The sequence below is a fragment of the Schistocerca gregaria genome, chromosome 2 (genome assembly GCF_023897955.1).
Source record: "Schistocerca gregaria isolate iqSchGreg1 chromosome 2, iqSchGreg1.2, whole genome shotgun sequence".
Classification (NCBI taxonomy): Eukaryota; Metazoa; Arthropoda; class Insecta; order Orthoptera; family Acrididae; genus Schistocerca; species Schistocerca gregaria.
Genome location: NC_064921.1, coordinates 873,954,894 through 873,978,380, shown reverse-complemented (window position 1 = coordinate 873,978,380; position 23,487 = coordinate 873,954,894). Strand labels below are relative to the sequence as shown.

The 23,487-nt window shown below is 41.5% G+C and overlaps 1 protein-coding gene across 8 annotated transcripts in view; it reads right to left on the bottom strand.

Annotated features, from left to right (window-relative positions):
• Positions 1–23,487, bottom strand: part of LOC126335273 (TGF-beta-activated kinase 1 and MAP3K7-binding protein 3-like) — a 430,472-nt gene that overhangs the window by 71,654 nt on the left and 335,331 nt on the right. For 7 of the 8 annotated variants that reach the window (XR_007564842.1, XR_007564841.1, XM_049998334.1 and 4 more), the window contains 3 exons: positions 3,789–3,885; positions 3,054–3,170; positions 866–1,033 (listed from right to left, as the gene is read on the bottom strand). Coding sequence is in view for 6 of the 8 variants with exons in the window: in XM_049998334.1 (XP_049854291.1) it covers positions 866–1,033; positions 3,054–3,170; positions 3,789–3,885 (382 nt within the window). In the remaining 2 variants the exon portion in view is untranslated. The remainder of the gene's footprint in view (positions 1–865; positions 1,034–3,053; positions 3,171–3,788; positions 3,886–23,487) is intronic. The other variant, XM_049998335.1, reaches the window with a different exon arrangement.

Here is a 23,487-nt window from a genome sequence, read left to right as displayed (position 1 = left end):
CTGGAAGACATTTATCACAAATCTGGCAAACACTAAATCATACAAGAATAACACACACTGTTTAGGTTGTATTAGTGGAAGCATAAATCACACAGCACATTACGTATCACAGAAATTTTTAAAAAGTAAATCCTCACAAATTACTGTGATCTCCACAGGTGTTTTCACATAAAATTCCCAATTATAGCTGTCTCAGACTGAATATTAGAATTACCAAATGCTTGTACCCAACTGCAGTAATTAATTTTGAGCACACAATCTCTAATCTATAATATTTCACTGGAAACCAGGCACAATATGGTGATTACTGAAAGAAGATAGTAACCTCTCATTCATAAATTTGCAAAACACTTATTATGTTTATAAATGACTGGCAATGTGTATACATTGAATTTATCCTTCTTTTATGCGTTCAACTTGTGCTGTTGTGCACCGTTACCTCCAGTGTTTGCCCCCACTATAAAAATTCAAAGTTAAAAGTCACATTCTGTAATTAAAAAATACTTTCTTCCAAAATTACAAAGTAATTGCTTGTCCATATGCCTCAACTATGGATCAATATTTGTAATATTACAGAAAAAGCTGTCCTCCTTTTATATATAACTTACGTCACACATGGTGACAGTATGAACTGTGAAAACCTTTTGTTCCTTTACATTGGGTCCATTTTAATTTTAACTGACTTCAACACTACACAGACATACTTTGGCATGATTTTTCTGGAGCTGGAGAGGATGTAAAGGGTAGTCAGAGTTATCACAGTGCTAGGAATATGCAGGTGGGGATGACACAGGCTGTGTGTCTAGGCCCAGCAATCCAAGCTTAGAGCAGCACACTGAGAGGCCATCAGTGGTGGTCGGGGTACCTAGCAGGATGCGCGGCATTTCACACTGCTCGCACTTGTCCAGCAAAGGGTGGTTGCGGAATGTACACTCTGAACACATCCAACTGGGTCCGTCAGTGGTTGACTCCCCAGCTGGCGCTGTGGGGGATGGGGCTTGATGCGTGGCTGTAGGATGTGCATGATCATGCCCTGCAACAACAAAAACAAATAATTATCACCTCTACTTTCTGATGGAATTTGAACAAATTAATGACATTATTAAAGGAGCAGCATTCTAACTGGGAATATCAAACTCACTTCTTTCTTGCCACTGTGAAAAAAAAGACAACATTTTAAAGTGACAACTGTCTACATGTTAAGTACAATGTTCATACTGGCAGACTGCCATAGAATTAGTTTATTTTATAGTTAATTTTCACAGTATGTTCAGTGGAAAAAACACATGACACAGCAGTCTTAAGATTCAGTTAAATGAAATACTGTGGAGAGCCACTATGGGTTTTGTACTTGGTCGTGGAGTAGTTCTACTTTTCCAATTTTTATCAGCTCCGTGGATTCCTGAGAGCAAATTTTTCAGTGATACAATGTCTCAGAAAGATATTTCAGACAATGCATGTTTAAACTCATCCAGGAATCATTCTCATCACCTGAATAAATTTGCATTGTTTCAGTAATCATGAACTGAGTGATACAAAATGAACTAGTGATTCAACTAGCGAATAATAATTTTCTCCACATCAGCACTCTTAAATGAATATGAAAGATCCAGTTACCTTACAAACAACAGATCTATATTTGAGCAGCATTCAGATCTATATTTGAGTGATGCATGGGTCGGTGTTTGCTAAACCTGAACAAATACATTGTTTGGTATAAACAGGAAGTGATTCAGCACGAGTGCCTGCTGCTCTGAAATACACCTGCCAAATAAATTGGAGAAATTTCTTGCCAATGTCAAAATTATGGAATAATAAAATGATCATAGACAAGCTTTCACTGTCTGGAATCATAAAATAGATCCCAGTCCTAAACAGAGCTAGCAAAAGATGTTCATTCATCCACAGTTACCAACATGAAGCAGCCGGCTTGCAAGATGTCTTTCACCTTCATGCCACTTTTTAAGATCTAGTGTACAGAATCTTTGTTTTTCAAATGCATATATTTATAAATAAACAAGGACAGAAAAATGGTTGGCCAATAGTTGCTTCACGAGGTGTACTGTTAGTACATACACATAAAACAAAATACTTTGGACCTTCTCATCCTGGGGTCTGAACCTCTTTTCTAACTTTCTTCAACCTATTCCTTTTTCCTACCTGATGAAGAAACTAACAGTTCCAAAAACCTGGAGAGTGTGTGTGTGTGTGTGTGTGTGTGTGTGTGTGTGTGTGTGTGTGTGTGTGTGTGTGTCTTTCTTATAGCTCCCACAAATGAATTTTCCTTTTGATATAGTTAATGCCATTTACATGTTGGTTTCTTTGTTTTTCAGCCCCCTTTTTCTGCAGTGGCAGATATACAAGTTGTAAAAGTTAAATGCCATCTTTTGCAACTGTAATGAAAGTCCTAACAAGATTTTCATTAAAATTGCAAAAAGTGCAACTTGTAAAATCATTTATTTTTATCTCATATGACACATGTACTGACACTTACTGATACAGCCTGAGTGCCAATGAGCTGCAGTTTTATTGGTGCTGCATCTTGGATGGAGTCTGACAATTGAAAATTATGGAGTGAGAATATTGTTTGGGAATGAACATTACTATAAGCTTCTTCCTTATGCTGTAGCTTTAACATAGTATATACTACTTTTAACACAGACATTATCTTTGGTAATATGTGCTAGATACAGATAGTGAAGGATAGGTACAGAATCTGAAACTGTGGCGATAAATTCTCTGTACTGGCTACAATACAAAAACTTTACAAGTTGCATGTAATTAGCACAGAAAGAAATAAAAGAATCTCTGGGGTAGGACCCAAGCCATGGAATATTCTGGTCAGATGTACAGAAACACAAATAAGGAAGGATAAGACTGTAAGAGAGAAAAAGTCTCATTCTTCCACAAAAAAGACAACTTTATACATGAAAATACAAAATATCTAATTGATTTATCTTCTGCCATTGTGTTATTTTGCATGCTCAAAAATCTTGAGTTATGCTCGTTTTTCGCTTCTGCAAACTAACAAACCATGCTATAAAACTACTTACGAAACTGCCGTGATCTGCTATCGGGAGAGAATGGCATTTCCTCTGGAGGCATTACCACACCACGTTGGCCTGTATAGATGTTTTTGTAGAATTCCTCATCTGTTTCACCCAGAGGAACTGCAAATATGGATGCAGAGGCTTTATAGTTTTTCAGCATGTGTGGTATGCCTCCTTAATTTAAAAATATTTTAAGTATATAATGCAGTGGTGTGATCTACTGGAGTGGTAATGCTAAAATGTCACCTTCTTTTAAGTAATAACATTGAGGCAATATCTTTCATTTCATCCTACTCTTCCTCAAATGATGAAACATTTTGCACAAAAGGATTAAAAGAGAAAAAGATTCTTCAATACTGGGCTATTTAATATTTTGATTTTTATCAAAGCATTACTATGAGCAGTCAGACTTACAAAAAGTCCGATGATAAAATGACATGCGTAACTACTAGAAAATTCCAACACAGAGGGAATGATGAGAGCTCACACACCACTTAGTGCCTAATACTTTGAATAATTGCAACTAGGCACATGACTCTCAAAGGTTTTGTTGAATACTACAGGGCAATGTCTGACTTGTGAACTGACTCACTCAGTCAGTAATAGGAGGGCTACTCAAATAAATAAAAATATATATATATACTACAACAACAAAAACTGAAGGGCAAAATCAGCACCTTATCAGATTATGTTTAAAATACATCAAATGTAAGTCCAACAAACAGACTTAATACTGACCTCTGGCATCAACACTAAGATCAACCTCCTGGCTCATTTTCTTGCATTCCTCTTGCAACTGATGAATCTCATCCCGCAACCTTTGCACCTTCTGAAGCTGAAAAAAACATAAGTTTTATATATAGTTACACAATATAAGAGATTTCCATACTGATGATTGATTATGTGAAAAAAAAAACACAAATTTTGATATTATCCTAAGTGTTTACTCATCTGCAATTGATTGTAGGTCACACACACACACACACACACACACACACACACACACACAAGCAATACCTGCTCATGGTGATTTTGAAACTTTTTTTCCAATTGATGATGCCAACCTTGGTATATTCTGCACAATACACAACAAGACTACAGCTCTGTCCGGTGTTCATACAGCCACAAAGCCTACTTTTCTCTTATGTAAACGAATGTAGCATACTATGCATAAATAGATTAACAGGCCCATTACTGATCAATTACACTATTGGTGACATATCACTGGAAAGAGTAACTACCGTAAAATACCTACAAGTAACTATCCCGATTGGCCTAAAGTGGTACAGCCACATCATAGATATTGACAACTGAGTGTCAACACTTGTCTAATCAAAAAGTAGAACACTTAGCATTTGGAGTTCTAAGAATAAATGCTTGTTGGGTTAAATTCCAGTATGTCAAAATTTTAATTAGTCCAAGAATCATGTAAAAGAATTATCTAATTAGTCCTGAAGCCCTAAGGCCACAAGTGAAGATGATGATGATGATGATGATGATGATGATGATCACCACCACCACATCCTACAGCAACCTGACTGATATTTCTATCACATTATTTGAGTCTTAAGGTAATCTCCATATGCTTAATGCTGCTCCATAGCAAATAACACTGTTTAAAAGACCATTCAAAGTAAATTGAAAAATAATTTGAAACTGATAAAATAACTGAGTTTGGTGGTGGTGGTCATTTGATCCTTTTATTCATTGTTTAATTATTCCAATTTATATGCTAACATTTGTAATTCAAATTCATGGGGCTCTGCTGGCATTAGCAGCTAGCATTACCAAAGTTGTTAGACTCCAGTTCTGCATCTACACACTGCATGCCAATGCATGGTACACGGCAGAGGGTACCTAGTAGCACTGCTAGTCATCTCATTTTCGCGAGTTCACAACTGAAGCAAAGGAGAAACAATTGTACATACGCTTCGATATGAGCCCTGATTTCTCTTATCAAATCTTTGCGGCCCTTATGTGAAATGTACATTGATGGCAGTAGAATCGTCCTGCAATCTGGGAGTTCAGGAGCATTTCTGCAACACTCACATGCTGATCAAACCTACTGGTAACAAATCTAGCAACACACCCCTGACTTGTTTTGATAAGTATCTTTAGTGCTACCTGGTGGGGATCCAAATTACTCGAGCAGCACGCAAGAACAAGTTGCTCAAGTGATTTGTAAGTGGTCTCCTTCATAGCTGAGCTACTTCACAAGAATTCTACTGATAAACTGAAGTTGACCATTTGCCTTCTTTACAATCAACCTTATGTGCTTGTTCCATTTCATGTCACTCTGCGTAGATATTTAATTGACGCGACAGCATTAAGCAGTATATCACTAATACTGCATTCAAACATTACTATATTGTTTTTCCTTCCCATCTGCATTAACTTACATTATTCCCCAGTCAGAACAGGCTACTGATAAATGCTCTTGCATTGAAAAATTAAAAAAAAAATATTTGAAACAATGTTTGAATTTCAGCTTGTGCAGAAACGGGAGGTGTCGAGAAAAGATGATCTTTAATTCTTTAAAGAAAGTTTAAAACATCATACCACATTACCCTAACAAACTCAACTATAAAATCTGCTGAAGAATCTACTCTTTTCACAAATACAGATAAGTATGAATACACAAACAATCGATTTCACTCCACTTATAAAACCTTGACCTCTACCTACCATTGCCTTTGATTTTTATGACAACACATTACCACTTTCAACTTGTAGCTTTAGGTATAATTTTATCATTTTTATCATTACTTTTATAGCTACTAGGCATATTTTTTATAGCTTCTGTTGTGATACTTTCTCTCTTTCAGCTTAAAAATTCTGTTGCCTCTTCAGTTATACCAAATGGCTGATGTTTATCTTATATAGGTAGCTTAATATTTAATTGATTACATTGGCACTTTTTAGAGAAAGTAGTTACTTTCTGTGCATCTTTTAACACCAAGTCCTGTTTACAGAGGTCTACTTTATTGCACTCGCACACTGAACACGGCTGCTTTGCATGACGCTAACAGAACTCTTCAATCTAGGTGTTCAGAAAATTTGTAAAAAGAGTAGTGACTGAGGTATGTTTTCAATTTCCTTTTGAACAGGTTGGAATTACCACTTCTGTTCTTTATGTTTAGGACATTTTCGATACTTTTGCACCAGAGTACATAACTCCACTCTGAACCCTAGAAAGGAGCCAAGACCATCATCATTGTCAATGTTACATAAAAGGATTAGGCATATGCCTGTGTCATCTTCACAGAATTTATGTCCGTCTTTCCTTGGTCAACTTGCATCTCTGCTTCCTTTCAGTCTGTAGTTCAGCATTGTCTTGGGCAGTCTTTCATCTTTCATTCCATTCACAAGGAGACAGTGGCTACATAGAAATTATTTTCTGTTGTGTTTGTATACATCACCGTTCAGCTTAAAGTGATTTTTTTGTGAGCAACAAAATCCACTAAGGAGTGCATATATTGTGAAGTGAGTATAAAAATTTTGAGAAATGCTATTACCTATTTTACGTAATATTCTCATTGGTCACTTTTGATGAAGAAACACTTTATTTAATAGGTGTAAACAAAGCATAAGACTATAGACAGAGAAAAGCACATGAAACACATTTGGCTGTCAAGAGAGCAATGTATGATGCCTTCAATGACTATGATAGCAGAATATTGTCAAATGATCTTTCACAAAACACAATAAAATTTTGGTAGTATGAAAGATTACCAGTGGTACGAAAGTTAGTGTCCAGTCCCTAGCAAATGAGACAGGAACTGAAAGTGGGGATAGCAAAGCAAAAGTGAACAGCTAAACTCTGTTGTCCAGTGTTTCTTTACAAAGAAAACCACAGGAGAATCGCCACAGTTCAATCCTTGTGCCACTGAAGTGACGAATTAAATCAGTATTAGTGTCAGTGGTGATGGTTGAACAAAGCTCCAGGGCCTGATGGAATCCTTGTCAAATTCTATACTGAATTGTTGGCTGAGTTAGCCCCTCTTCTAATTATAATACATCACAGATCCCTCGAACAAAAAACCGTGACTAGTATTTCGAAGAAAGCACAGGTCACACCCATCGATGACAATGATAATACAAGTGATCAACAATACTACCATCCCATATCCTTGACGTCCATTTGTTGTAGAATTTTAGAATGTAACATAGAGCTCAAATATAATGCAGTATATTGAACACAAGGACCTCCACCATGCTAACCAGCAAGGATTCAGAAAACATCATTCATGGGATACTCAACTTGCACTTTTCCCCGCATGACATGCTGAAAGCTTTGGATGAAGGCAGTCATGACGATGCAGTGTTTCTTGACTTCTGAAAAGCATTTGACACAGTATCACATCTATGCTTATTGTCAAAAGTTCAATCATATGGGGTACCAAGTGAAATTTGTGACTGGAATGAGAACTTTTTGGTAGGGAGGATTCAGCATGTTTTCTTGGATGGACAGCCAACTGTCAGGTGCAGAAGTAACTTCAGGTGCACCCCAGGGAAGTGTGTTGGAACTCTTGCTGTTCATGTTGTATATTAATGATCTTGCGGACAATATTACTAGTAACCTGAGACTTCTTGCAGATGATGCACTTATCTATAATCAAGTACTGTCTCAAAGAAGCTGCATAAATATTCAGTCAGATCTTGATAAGATTTCAAAGTGGTGCAAAGATTGGTAGCTTGCTTTAAATGTTCAGAAATGTCAAATTGCGCTCTTCACAAAATGAAAAAGCATAATATCCTATGACAACAACATCAATGAGTCACAGCTGGAATTAACCAACTTATGAGCCTAATACTTTGAAGGGATATGAAATGGAATGATCACATACGCTCAGCTGTGGGTAAAGTAGGAGATATATTTCAGTTTATTGGTAGAATACTGAGGAAGTTCAATCACTCTACAGAGAAGATTGCTTACAAATGACTCGTGTGACCTGTTCTAGAATACTGCTGTGGGACCCGTATCAAATACGACTAACAGCGGATATGGAATGTTCCGGCATAACGAAAAGTGCCAGCACGAGGATGAAGAATGAAACTGCAGAGAAGGCTGTGAGACACGAGCCAATAGCGTGCTGACCAAGACGTCATCACGACAGGAGCGGCCTCTACAATAAGAGAATATAAGTGTCGCTCCTGCCAGCCTCGGCCGCACAGTAGTAGCACAGCTCTAGGAGAGTACTACGATAGCAGTGACATGTGATCCATATCAACTGCTTACACGGACTTTGTATACGGCAAAGGACTCTGATTGTTTGCATGTCGTCCATCACTTGCAAGACCGCTCCGATTTAAAAGTTAAGTATTGTCAATCCGCTTTATTGAAATAAAAACTATTAATGTAATTTGCTGCAGTATCCTTTGGGCACACTATAGGGTGACGAATGGGCAGTACCCCACACTGAATGCGTACAGAGAAGTGCAGCACAGATGGTCACAGGTTTGTCTGATCTGTGGGAAAGTGTCACAGAGATGCTGAAGGAACTGAACTGGAATACTCTTGAAGATACACAAATTATCCTGAGGAAGTCTATTAACAAAATTTCATGAACTGGCCTTAAATGATGTTTCAAGGATTATACTACAATCCCCTATGTATCACTCACATAGGGATTGTGAGGATAAGATTAGAAGAATACTACATGCACAGAGGCATTCAAATAATTATTCTTCCTGCACTCCATATGTGACCGGGACGGGAAGAAACCCTAATAACCGGTACAGTGAGATGTACCCTCTGCCATGTACCTCACGGTGGTTTGGAAAGTATAGATGTGGATGTAGAAGTATCATAACTTGAAGCAGTTCGTATTCATCAGTGAGGCCACAAACAATGAAGCCACCACTGAAAGACACTTACAAATACATGCGTTAGTGACCAGAAAATCATCCCAATCTCAGTTGCTTCTTCGTCGCGGACAGTGGTGGCCAAGCGCATTCTCGAGTGACAAGCGGTCCCGCTCGGGCGCCTGGCACCAAGGCAGGTGGCGCGTGTGGGAGGGAAGGAGAGAGGGAGCAGCTGGGAGGGGGCGAGGCGTGGAGGGGCAGTAAACAAGGCGGGGAGGAGTGGGGCCGGGAGGGGGGGGGGCGCAGCAGGTGGGCGGCGGAGGGGCGGCGTGGGCGGCGTGCTATTCTGGGCGCAAGGTCGCGCCGCTTCCTACAAAAACAAAGCAGCCAGCGCCCACACAGCTGATCGCGGACTGGACACCTGCGGATGGCAGCGCGCCACTCGCCGAGGGGTGACCACGGCGGGGTGCACAAGCGCACGAAAGCCGCGGCGGGACGATCTGTCGCTTTGTCCACTGGCTCCACCGACAACGTGGAGCAGCCGCCCACTGGGCATGGCGATTGTCCCAATTCGGTGAAAAGTTCTGTCAGGCTGGAACTAAAGTGGAAGGAATAAAAGAAGGTTAAGGTTTAACGCCCCGGCGACCACGAAGTCATTAGAGACGGAGCACACGCTCAGACTGGGGAAGGAAATTGGCTGCATCCTTTTCAAAGGAAATTCCTTGTGTTTCCTTTAAGCAATTTAGGGAAGCCATGGGAACCTGACTCCTCGTGAACGCTAGTCCAATGTCTTGCCAATGCACTGCCTCCCTGAAGAGTTTAGTGGGTTAAATAATAATCTTAGAAACAAAGTAGTGATTGCTCCTCGCGCACAAATCCATACAGCACGCCAGAGATGGTTTCGCCAAACGTGTTCTTCGTTTGATTTCCTCAAACCGAACAAACTTATCTTTTGCTCACCCAGCTTAACTTTATCGCTTCCGAAAATGGTACATTTTTAACTTGTAGTAACTCACGGCTTCACAGATGTCTGCGCATTACCGCATTTTAGCGCGTGCAAGTGCTTGAATGTATGTATACAGTCTCTCCTAACACTCGTCTGGCGTACTTTCTCTGACTGGCAGATATTTGCAATTTTGTCTTTGCAGTCTGTAGCTAGCCCTTACGGCCTGCTACCGCCATGAAGGAGCTCTTCTTGGTCGCTGCCGGGGTACTGGTTATTCTTCGGGTTCTACTGTCCCTGCTAATACATATCGATAAAACAAATATCAAACTACACTAATTTGGGGTCGCTATATCGAATGGACACGTGGAATTCAGCTAAAAAAAAAACATTTTGGTTGTAATGGGAAGTAAATCGACGCTTTTCGTCGACACTGGGCGCCGTATGAAAGGCGTGATGAGCAGTAATTCTCTGGGCTGACTCTAACCCCCCCCCCCCCCCCCCCCCCCCATGAACCATGGACCTTGCCCTTGGTGGGGAGGCTTGCGTGCCTCAGCGATACAGATGGCCGTACCGTAGGTGCAACCACAACGGAGGGGTATCTGTTGAGAGGCCAGACAAACGTGTGGTTCCTGAAGAGGGGCAGCAGCCTTTTCAGTAGTTGCAGGGGCAACAGTCTGGATGATTGACTGATCTGGCCTTGCAACATTAACCAAAACGGCGTTGCTGTGCTGGTACTGCGAACGGCTGAAAGCAAGGGGAAACTACAGCCGTAATTTTTCCCGAGGACATGCAGCTTTACTGTATGATTAAATGATGATGGCATCCTCTTGGGTAAAATATTCCGGAGGTAAAATAGTCCCCCATTCGGATCTCCGGGCGGGGACTACTCAGGAGGATGTCGTTATCAGGAGACAGAAAACTGGCGTTCTACGGATCGGAGCGTGGAATGTCAGATCCCTTAATCGGGCAGGTAGGTTAGAAAATTTAAAAAGGGAAATGGATAGGTTAAAGTTAGATATAGTGGGAATTAGTGAAGTTCGGTGGCAGGAGGAACAAGACTTCTGGTCAGGTGATTACAGGGTTATAAACACAAAATCAAATAGAGGTAATGCAGGAGTAGGTTTAATAATGAATAGGAAAATAGGAATGCGGGTAAGCTACTACAAACAGCATAGTGAACGCATTATTGTGGCCAAGATAGATACGAAGCCCACACCTACTACAGTAGTACAAGTTTATATGCCAACTAGCTCTGCAGATGACGAAGAAATTGAAGAAATGTACGATGAAATAAAAGAAATTATTCAGATAGTGAAGGGAGACGAAAATTTAATAGTAATGGGTGACTGGAATTCGAGTGTAGGAAAAGGGAGAGAAGGAAACATAGTAGGTGAATATGGATTGGGGCTAAGAAATGAAAGAGGAAGCCGCCTAGTAGAATTTTGTACAGAGCACAACTTAGTCATAGGTAACACTTGGTTTAAGAATCATGAAAGAAGGTTGTATACGTGGAAGAACCCTGGAGATACTAAAAGGTATCAGATAGATTATATAATGGTAAGACAGAGATTTAGAAACCAGGTTTTAAATTGTAAGACATTTCCAGGGGCAGATGTGGACTCTGACCACAATCTATTGGTTATGACCCGTAGATTAAAACTGAAGAAACTGCAAAAATGTGGGAAATTAAGGAGATGGGACCTGGATAAACTGAAAGAACCAGAGGTTGTACAGAGTTTCAGGGAGAGCATAAGGGAACAATTGACAGGAATAGGGGAAAGAAATACAGTAGAAGACGAATGGGTAGCTCTGAGGGATGAAGTAGTGAAGGCAGCAGAGGATAAAGTAGGTAAAAAGACGAGGGCTGCTAGAAATCCTTGGGTAACAGAAGAAATATTGAATTTAATTGATGAAAGGAGAAAATATAAAAATGCAGTAAATGAAGCAGGCAAAAAGGAATACAAACGTCTCAAAAATGAGATCGAGAGGAAGTGCAAAATGGCTAAACAGGGATGGCTAGAGGATAAATGTAAGGATGTAGAGGCTTATCTCACTAGGGGTAAGATAGATACTGCCTACAGGAAAATTAAAGAGACCTTTGGAGAGAAGAGAACCAAGTGTATGAATATCAAGAGCTCAGATGGCAACCCAGTTCTAAGCAAAGAAGGGAAGGCAGAAAGGTGGAAGGAGTATATAGAAGGTTTATACAAGGGTGATGTACTTGAGGACAATATTATGGAAATGGAAGAGGATGTAGATGAAGACGAAATGGGTGATACGATATTGCGTGAAGAGTTTGACAGAGCACTGAAAGACCTGAGTCGGAACAAGGCCCCCGGAGTATACAACATTCCATTAGAACTACTGACGGCCTTGGGAGAGCCAGTCATGACAAAACTCTACCAGCTGGTGAGCAAGATGTATGAGACAGGCCAAATACCCTCAGACTTCAAGAAGAATATAATAATTCCAATCCCAAAGAAAGCAGGTGCTGACAGATGTGAAAATTACCGAACTATCAGTTTAATAAGTCACAGCTGCAAAATACTAACGCGAATTCTTTACAGACGAATGGAAAAACTGATAGATGCGGACCTCGGGGAGGATCAGTTTGGATTCCGTCGAAATGTTGGAACACGTGAGGCAATACTGACCTTACGACTTATCTTAGAAGAAAGATTAAGAAAAGGCAAACCTACGTTTCTAGCATTTGTAGACTTAGAGAAAGCTTTTGACAATGTTGACTGGAATACTCTTTTTCAAATTCTAAAGGTGGCAGGGGTAAAATACAGGGAGCGAAAGGCTATTTACAATTTGTACAGAAACCAGATGGCAGTCATAAGAGTCGAGGGGCATGAAAGGGAAGCAGTGGTTGGGAAAGGAGTGAGACAGGGTTGTAGCCTCTCCCCGATGTTATTCAATCTGTATATTGAGCAAGCAGTAAAGGAAACAAAAGAAAAATTTGGAGTAGGTATTAAAATTCATGGAGACGAAGTAAAAACTTTGAGGTTCGCCGATGACATTCTAATTCTGTCACAGACGGCAAAGGACTTGGAAGAGCAGTTGAACGGAATGGACAGTGTCTTGAAAGGAGGATATAAGATGAACATTAACAAAAGCAAAACGAGGATAATGGAATGTAGTCCAATTAAATCGGGTGATGCTGAGGGAATTAGATTAGGAAATGAGACACTTAAAGTAGTAAAGGAGTTTTGCTATTTGGGGAGCAAAATAACTGATGATGGTCGAAGTAGAGAGGATATAAAATGTAGACTGGCAATGGCAAGGAAAGCGTTTCTGAAGAAGAGAAATTTGTTAACATCGAATATAGATTTAAGTGTCAGGAAGTCATTTCTGAAAATATTTGTTTGGAGTGTAGCCATGTATGGAAGTGAAACATGGACGATAACTAGTTTGGACAAGAAGAGAATAGAAGCTTTCGAAATGTGGTGCTACAGAAGAATACTGAAGATAAGGTGGATAGATCACGTAACTAATGAGGAGGTATTGAATAGGATTGGGGAGAAGAGAAGTTTGTGGCACAGCTTGACTAGAAGAAGGGATCGGTTGGTAGGACATGTTTTGAGGCATCAAGGGATCACAAATTTAGCATTGGAGGGCAGTGTGGAGGGTAAAAATCGTAGAGGGAGACCGAGAGATGAGTACACTAAGCAGATTCAGAAGGATGTAGGTTGCAGTAGGTACTGGGAGATGAAGAAGCTTGCACAGGATAGAGTAGCATGGAGAGCTGCATCAAACCAGTCTCAGGACTGAAGACAACAACAACAACAACGACTCTAACTACATGTTGTTGTTGTGGGCTTCAGTCTGAAGACTGGTTCTTTCACTTCTATGTGCTTCTCTATTCTGTGCAGGCCTCTTCATCTTCGAATAACTACTGCAACTCACATCCTTCTGAATCTGCTTACTGTATTCATCTCTTGGTCCCCCTCTCCAATTTCTAACCCCTACACTTCCCTCCAATACTAAATTAGTGATCTCTTGATGTCTCAGAATGTGTGCTATCAACCAATCGCTTCTTGTAGTCAGTTTGTGTCACAACATTTTTCTCTCTCCAATTCTATTTCAGAACCTTTTCATTACTTATATGATCTAATCTTCAGCATTCTTCTGTAGCACCACATTTCAGAAGCTTCCCTTCTCTTCTTGTCTAAACTGTTTATCGTCCACGTGTCACTTCCACACATGGCTACAATTACGAACAACTTCAGTTGGAAGGACCACATAGATAATATTGTCGGGAAGGCGAGCCAAAGGTTGCGTTTCATTGGCAGGACACTTAGAAGATGCAACAAGTCCACTAAAGAGACAGCTTACACTACACTCGTTCGTCCTCTGTTAGAATATTGCTGCGCGGTGTGGGATCCTTACCAGGTGGGATTGACGCAGGACATCGAGAGGGTGCAAAGAAGGGCAGCTCGTTTTGTATTATCGCGTTATAGAGGAGAGAGTGTGGCAGATATGATACACGAGTTGGGATGGAAGTCATTACAGCATAGACGTTTTTCGTCGCGGCGACAGCTTTTTACGAAATTTCAGTCACCAACTTTCTCTTCCGAATGCGAAAATATTTTGTTGAGCCCAACCTACATAGGTAGGAATGATCATCAAAATAAAATAAGAGAAATCAGAGCTCGAACAGAAAGGTTTAGGTGTTCGTTTTTCCCGCTCGCTGTTCGGGAGTGGAATAGTAGAGAGATAGTATGATTGTGGTTCGATGAACCCTCTGCCAAGCACTTAAATGTGAATTGCAGAGTAGTCATGTAGATGTAGATGTAGATGTACACACAGGACAAATGCTTGCACAAAAGACACCAACTGTGTCTCACTCCCTACTTCCCTTTCACACCCCTCGACTTTTATAACTGCTGTCTGGTTTCTGAACAAGTTGTACATAGCCTTTCGCTACACACTGAAAATACGAAAATGCACCTTATGACTCTTAGGAGGGGCTCCCTACATATACACGCGCTAGTAAAATTCATCATGAATATTCCATTGTAAATTGAGAAGAATAGTAATGTTCACAGCTCTAAGGGGCAATCAAGTAAAAACGCGACAGATTCAAAAACGCAAGTAAACTGTCTATTATTTTAAAAGTAATCCCTCTGATAGTTAATGCATGCATCCCACTGTGAGACAAGACGGGGCCTACAAAAATGCTAGCGGTTTGCCCAGAAACCATGATTGTACCCAGGCGTACACCTCTTCGTCGCAAACAAATCGACAGCCACGAATATCTTTCTTCTGAGCTCCAAAAATATGGAAATAGCAAGGGGAGCGATCGGGGCTGTAAGAACGATGTGTAAGGGCTTGCTAGCGAAACTGGGCGTGCCCTGTTGTTACCAAGGTTATTTCGACCACGCTGCAGAAGTTTCACTGGGAAGCCATTACACATCATCCATTCAGTCGCGACCTCTCGCCATGCGATTTTCAGATTTCTGGAACTCAGAAGAAAGACATTCGTGGCCTTCGATTTGCTTCGGACGAAGAGATGCACGCCTGGACACAATCATGGTTCTGTTGGCAACAGCAAGCATGAAGGCACTTGTCTCACAGTGGGATAAATGCATAATACAGTTATGGCGATTACTTTAGAAATAATAAACATTTTACTTACTTTTCCCATCTGTCTTTGTTTTCATCTGACTGCTCCTTATTCAACAATACAACTTCAGTCAGAGGTAGAATTAAGTACGGAGGCACGACGTGGGAGTTTGTTGGGACTCTAGCTGTCCGAGTTGTATGTTAATGACCTGGGAGACAATAGTAATCTCAGATTTTTGACAGAAACAGAATTATCTGTAATGAAGTACTGTCTAAAAATGCGCAAATATTCAATCAGATCCTTACAATATTTCAAAGTGGTGTAGAGATTGGCAGGTCGCTTTACATGTTTAAAAATGTGAAAGTGCGCACTTCACAGAACTTAAGCGCGTAGTATCCTATGATCACAGTATCAATAACCACAAAAGGAATCAGTCAGCTCGTAAGAATACCTCAGTGTAGTCATTTGTAGGTATATGAAATGGCAAGATCACGTATGCTGAGTCGTAGGTGGAGGTGGTAACAGGACTTCGATTCATTGACATGATACGGGGAAATTAGCAACAGGGAAAGGAGGCTGCCTACAAAACAAATGTGTGATCCATCCTAGAATGCAGGCCGGTGTGGCGGAGCGGTTCTAGGCGCTTCAGTCTGGAACCGCGCGACCGCTACGGTCGCAGGTTAGAATCCTGCCTCGGGCATGGATGTGTGTGATGTCCGTAGGTTGGTTAGGTTTAAGAAGTTCTAAGTTCTATGGGAATGATGACCTCAGATGTTAAGTTCCGTAGAGCTCAGAACCATTTGAACCATTCTTTAACCATCTTAGAATATTGTCAGGTGTCTGGAATGAACACTAAATAGGACCAACTGGAAATCCATCTTAGAATATTGTCAGGTGTCTGGAATGAACACTAAATAGGACCAACTGGAAATATTGGACGAATGCAAAGAAGATAGGTTGTAGTATGCCCAGGGAGAGCGCACGGAGACGCGGCAAAATCTGGACTTAAAGACAGGTTCAAATTATCCTGAGAAAGCCTACTTAGAAAGTTTAAAAAAATCAGCAACCCCCAATGACAAGATTACAGTACTTACAGTCTGCACAGAAGCAATTAAACTATCATTCTTCCCACGCTCCTCATACGAATGGGAAGTATCGTCTCCCAAACATTTCACAGTGGTCTGCTGAATACAGATGCAGATGCATTCGTTATTAAAGCGGTAGCCATACAAGAACTTCAGTGTGCAGCAATCATTTGTTTAATAATATTACAATGTCACTTAGATGGCAAGATAAATTTTAATTCTAATTAAAGATTCGTCTAAGAATATAAGAAATCAGACAGAAGAAATGATTCCTAGATCGAACACAGTAGTTACATTCGTTTACTTCATTGTTAAATTTGTGTTTCAGCGTTGACATGAATAGTGACATTGAATACTATGTTCGTTGTTATTAACCTTAAGCCACTTCGCTGTTTAGTAATCTGTAAATGGCAAGCATGCAGCCTTACACACAAAATAAATCTTACGCATAGCCTGCTGTAATGTTTTTACTGATACGGAATTTCTTTAAGTCGGATATCTGTTTGTTTATTTCTCATGGCGTGGGATTCAGATTTATCATTGTAGATTCCATTTTTAAGTAACAGTTGCGTCAAAAACGCTTGTGCGTGTATTTCTCCCACATCCACACCACCTAATACTTTTTTAATTTCTTTTCTGACCTAAAGACAAAATTATAATGTGTTCACAATTTGCCGGCCGCGGTGGCCGTGCGGCTCTAGGCGCTACAGTCTGGATCCGAGAAACCGCTACGGTCGCAGGTTCGAATCCTGCCTCGGGCATGGATGTGTGTGCTGTCCTTAGGTTAGTTAGGTTTAATTAGTTCTAAGTTCTAGGCGACTGATGACCTCAGAAGTCGCATAGTGCTCAGAGCCATTTTTTGTTCACAATTTATATCAATTTCATTTACATAATCTGAACAGATACTGTTACCATACAAACATCATTTATTTCGAAACATTAATGTTTCTTAAAGCTCGCTTTCCATCTTTGGCCTGTATAATCTGTAAAGTACGCCATCTTTGGCGAACAGACGAATAGTAGTTAGCTGGAGTTAAAGAGCGGATAGCGTTTGTGAGCTAGGTCAAAGATGGTATCGTGATGTCGAAGTAATTTCGGTATCGATTTAAAAATTTAAAAAAAGAAAATTAGTGCACCTGCCGAGATTGGAACCTAAAATCTCTTTCATGTGGGCGCTGTTACCCTATCCATTACACCACGCGAACAGAATATACAGTGCAACATTTTTAACGCTATTGTGTGTCACACAAAATTCTGAATTTCTTCGTCAATTACTCGCAAACAAGGCCCCACCAGAGTGAATGGCTGCAGTGTGTGATACCTGGGATCTTAACCTGCATCACCGTATTGATAGTTGCCAGAAGCCTATCGCACTGCTGGGGACACCTCCTTGTGCGTCCCAAAGCACGCTGAATGTCAACAACACGCTTACCTTTCTCATAGCTATCGACAACTTCTAACTTTGTTTCTAATGAATACGACATTCTTCATACACGCTTCTCTCCCTCGACAGGCACCCTTTCCTTCCTTTTACCCGGCACTGTAAACACAGCCCCTGTCAAATGCACCTTGACACCTCTACTGTCCTAAACTGACGGTTACTGTTTCGCCAAACACGACAGAACAAATGTTAACAGATGGAAGCACTGGACAAATAACTAAAATCGCATATTCGCGAAAACACGAATAACAAATCCACGTATAACGGAGTCTGCATATAGTTTGAACATAAAGCGTGGATTTTGCGAAAAGCACTCCACAGACCACTTCGGTTGGAAATGAGACACATGTATTGCCGAAAAGCGCAAAGTGTGTAAAATTATACGATCCTACAGAGTACAGTTACGCATTATGCAACTGCCCAGTTTGCATGCAGGTCTCTCCAGAAGTGAAGTGCACAGCACTCCCGTTGATAAAGTTGAAGAACTGGAGCAACGATTTGTAGTCTTGTGGAGATTCACGAGATAATATGGGGGTGTTTCATGCAATTCGTTCAAAAGTTCACTTGTGTGTGAATTCCTAAAGAGCCAAACTGCTGAGGTCATCGGTCCCTAGGTTTACACACTACTTAAATTAACTTATGCTAAGGACAAGACACACACCCATGTCCGAGGAAGGACTCGAACCTCCAGCGGGAGGGGCCGCGCAGTCCGTTCATGGCGCCTCTAACCACGCAGCTATAATTCTTAACTCGCTGCACAGACGAGACCGGATTTGCATTCAACTGCGAGGACGACATGTTTAATCAGGTACGAGTGTATAACAAATTGTGATATGTAACGTGCCGAAGCAGTATTATAATTACTTTTTGCGCTAAGCCATGGATGAAATTTGAGCCCAATTGAATGGTTACTTATCTAGAAGTTTACATTTCAAATCCATTTGTACTAACCAGGACAATTTTCATACTGAAGTCGGTGACCGCTGACAACCACACATTCGCAATAACTTTGCAAACGGTTTGTTCGTGGATGCATGTTTACTGGAACATCTTTACTTCTGCTGCCTCTGAATCACAGGGTCCGGGGTTCGCTTCCCGGCCGGGTTGGGGGTTTTCTCTGACTGGAGACTGAGTATTTGTGTTGTTGTCCTCCTCCTCCTCATCATCATCATCATCCGCGCCAGTGGTTAGATTGGAATATGAAAAAATTGGACTGTGTGAAAAATGGAACTTTGGACGGGCGCTGTTAACTACGCAGTTGAGCGCCTCACAAACCAAACATCATCATCTTTACTTCTATTTTTCACCGGGTTCAGTTTTCACTGTTAATTGTGATACACCCTAGTGACAGACACGGAACATATGTTGGAGAGGAGGGTGGGTGGGGGAATAGAAGAAGATTGAAGTAGTGACAAAGCGAAGCTCCGAGGCAAACCGTATGTTGACATCTGGAGGCTCAATTTAAGAGTAATTATTGATGAAGGCTTGGCCTATTTTCGTACTTTACCTTGCCTAAAACACTCAACCCATCGAAAATGGCGGCCGTGTCTAGACTTTTTCAGAAACAATACGAATCTTCGCGAATTAAAACATTTGATTTCTCTTTCCCAAAAACCGTGAAAAATAATTCGAACGGAAACTGACCGACATTTAGGGCGACAGGCTGACAATAGTGACACGTGAAGGACACACGCGGTTCAGTCACAGAGCAAGTTGCCAGGACTGATATGGGTCGTTCATGATAAACTTTATCTTTCAAAGTGCAATGTCTGATAACGACAGTACTAAAAATACCTTCCGGAAGAAGATTCAAGACAGCGCGCCACTGCGTCAAGAGTGTTGTTCTAGATGCTGTACTACACAGGTGGCCATTAGAATTGCAACACCAAGAAAGCGCCATGCAACAAACGTCCAACTGGCATGAAGAGCACTACATGCTCGGTTATGTAAATGATAGCATTTCAGCGCGACCAAAGGAGGTAAGTAGGTGTGACACCATACAAAATCTGTATATAAGAAAAGATTACGGAGCGTGTATCTCATTCACAAATCGCATTTGAATGCTGTTTGTTTGTGAGACTGCACTATTTGCTTGGTGGTTTAGCTCCATTCGTACCTTGAGTCAGATACGAGCTTGTTTCCGAAAAGAAAAGCATTCACTTCTGGAGCAATACGGACTGTCAGCACGGTGGCCATTGTTGCGGCTTCCTCTGACACAGCAACGGGTGCCGGAGTCCGAAAGTGGTGCGCCCAACAGTAACACTGAACACTGGCGACAACCAGTTCTTCGTACAGTATCTCGAAGGACGTATACATGTGTGCTGTCTGACGAGAACAAACTTTGTTAGATTGCATTCGTCATCGTCATATGGCACCAGCACCTAGGGAGTTAAATTTCTGACGTGTTAAGGCCGACGTCTTTGCCCTATATCTGAAGTCTCCATAACATTATCATTCAACAAGACAAGGCAGGATTGCATGTTGCCCATGCTGTCCCGACCTACCACGATATGAGCACGTTTGAATGATGCCCTGGCCAGGAAGTTCCCTAGATATTTCCTATCCTTCCTAGTGCTGCAGTTTCAATGACCAGCAACCAGTATACCTGCCTTTTCGTGAGACAAATTAGGCAGATGTAAATCAAATTTTAGTCATATGATCTCATAGACAATCGCTGTTCGTACACTGCTAATTTCACTTCTAGCCATCGATACTCTACAGTACATTTTACATAGCTTCGTTTCGCGAATCATTCCTATAACGCCACCTAATTACTTGGAACGAATTAATTTACAAGTTTCTTAAAATCATCTGTAAATATGACTACATAACAGAAACATTTAAAATGCACCCTAAGAAAAGAAAAAAAGACGCGCCACGAAGGAATCATCCAAATGGAACGGAAATCGGTAGATGTGTTGTGCATCTACAGACAAACAAATGATTAAAATTTCAGAAAAATGGATGATTTAGTGAAGAGAAAGAGCTTCACAAATCCGGCAAGACAATAACGCGTTGGTCCTCCTCTGACCCTTACGCAAGCAGTTATTTCGTTTGGAATTGACTGATCGACTTGTTGGATGTCTCCTTAGGGACGTCGTGGAAAATTCTGTCGAACTGCCGCGATCGTCAAAATCTCGAACTAGTTAGAGGGCCCTGTCCATAATGCTATACACGTTCTCAATCTGGGAGAGATCGGGCAACCTTACTGGCCAAGGTGGGTTTGGCAAGCACGAAGACAAGCTGCAGAAACTCTCGCCGTATGCGGGTGGGTGTTATTTTGCTGAAATGTAAGCCTAGGATGGCTCGCTATGAAGGGCAACAAAACGAGGCGTAGAATATCTTCGACGTACCGCTGTACTGTACGGGTGCCGCGAATAACAACCAAAGAGATTCCGCTATGAAAAGCAGGGGCACCCATGGCCCTCGCTGGCTACGCCTGTTTCCAACCACAAATTTATTTACAAGTGGAAACAGGTGGGACGTAGAGGGTGCCAAATTTACTGAACAGGGTGGATATTGAAACAATTCGTACTTCTAATTTATCAGTTATATTGTTACCAAAGCACCTTTATGGGTAAGTGCATTGGTCTAATGGATACCGGTCACGACCAAAAATTTCTCTCACAATTTAACTTTTACCAATACCTCTTACCCGCTGTATATACTTCACAGAAGCTGTTCTGTGTACCTCGCTCGAATAGGACGCCTGCAAGAAAGGATATTTTGGACAAAATGATTTAGCTACAGACTAGGAGTTGTCTCCAGAACACTGTTTACAGTGGCCACAAAGTTTCGAAACCGCGCAATACGCTGCAGAGTTAAAGATTCGTTCTGGGCTTTCATACGCAGTATTCATCAGTTGCTACTTTACGTTTTGCGAGACGTAAGCAAAAAGTATTCCTTTTGCATCCCAGAACACAGGCCTTAACCCGTTACGGTTAAGGAGATCAACTTCTCCTTTCTTGGCGCAAAGTTAGTGATTTCCTCTACCCTTAGCTCGATAAGGCTGTTCTCTGGCGACGATGCTTTACAGAGTGTAAACAAAGTCTATCGTATTCCTGCAGGACATAGTAATGATCAAAATTACGGGAAAAGGTCCTGTAAACGAATCCACAGAAACAAATAACGGGTTAAGGGTCACTTTCCTAGTGTCGAGAGCGGGCGGTATTCAATGGTGTAGGCCACCTTCCGGTTGACACACATTGCTCAGTTTTATTGGTGTAATTGTCCTCTGTGATGCAGTTGTCAGACACAATACTTACAACTGTCCCCTACACCAATCATTCGGTTCGTATCGTTTTGAGGTTCTGCTGGCATCAGAACAAGATTAATGATTTCACCGAGTGTGAACGGTAATAGTGAAATGGGGTGCTGTCGCTCCACGCGGGGCCTACAAACATGGTACTCGGTCTGTATGCTGCACAACATCCTTAACGCCCCGTTCCATCAAGGGCGACGGTTCGCTGTGGACATCGCACACTTAGCACGCCCAATATAGAGGGCCGGGCGTGGCTACGAGTTGAAACTTATCCAGCAAATGTACATAGAACTAAACCTGCTGCAGGTATTAACTACTCTCTTTGGTGGTCACGAGTAGTTACTCCATCCACATAGCTTACAGGCTGCGCAGGCTCTGAGGCGCTCAGTCGCTTGGCATCCGTTGCGAATGGAGCTCCCGTTGGAGGTTACCGCCAAGTGCGAACTACGAGCAGTTATTCGGTTTTTGAAGTAAAGGTCACTGCGCCGATTGAAATCCATCGCCAATTGACGGAAGTGTATGGCGAGTCGTGCATGGATGTCAAAAATGTTCGGAAGTGATGTAGAGGGTTTGCAGCTGGCCGAAATTCACGGTGAACAAAGGAGCGGGAGACCGTCAGTATCTGAGGAGACAGTGTTGAAGGTTGAGCAAAGTATGCGTGAAGGTCGGTGGATCACCCTGGATGATCTCTGCACGTTGATTCCTAAGGTTTCCCGAGGCACCGCTCACACAATTTTAACGGAAACATTGAACTACCGGAAGGTGTGCGCAAGATGGGTGCCACGCATGCTGACTGAAGACCATGCAGCAACGAGTTGATGCTTCCCGCGTATTTCTTCACCGCCTTGCAACCGAACAGGACAACTTTCTGGACTGGTTAAAAGAACATTTGGCCGGAAAGCGATTCAGCTCCGACGGCGAAGTGACAGAAGAGGTTCATTCCTTTCTGAACAGCATGGCGGCGAGCTGATATGACATGGGCATACAAAAACTGCCACAGCGTCTACAAAAATGGATCGTCAGAAATGGTGGTTACGTCGAAAAATAGCTAAATGTTCACGCTGTAAACTGATGCAAACCACTGTAGTAATAGGCAGGTCTATGTGCTTATAAAAAATAGGAGACTTTACTTTTGGGATTACCCTCGTAGCTGCCCCAGACAGTTTTCGGAAAATATGTTCAGAACTACTTCACGAGACTGTCTGCCCGTACCGTCTGCCATGAATCCGTAGACGTCCTAGTCTATACACGTTAAGTTAAAATCGACTCCAACTAATAGTATATGATCGCAAGTACTCCGCGCTACCGAGCGTAGACTTTCTTTGAATGA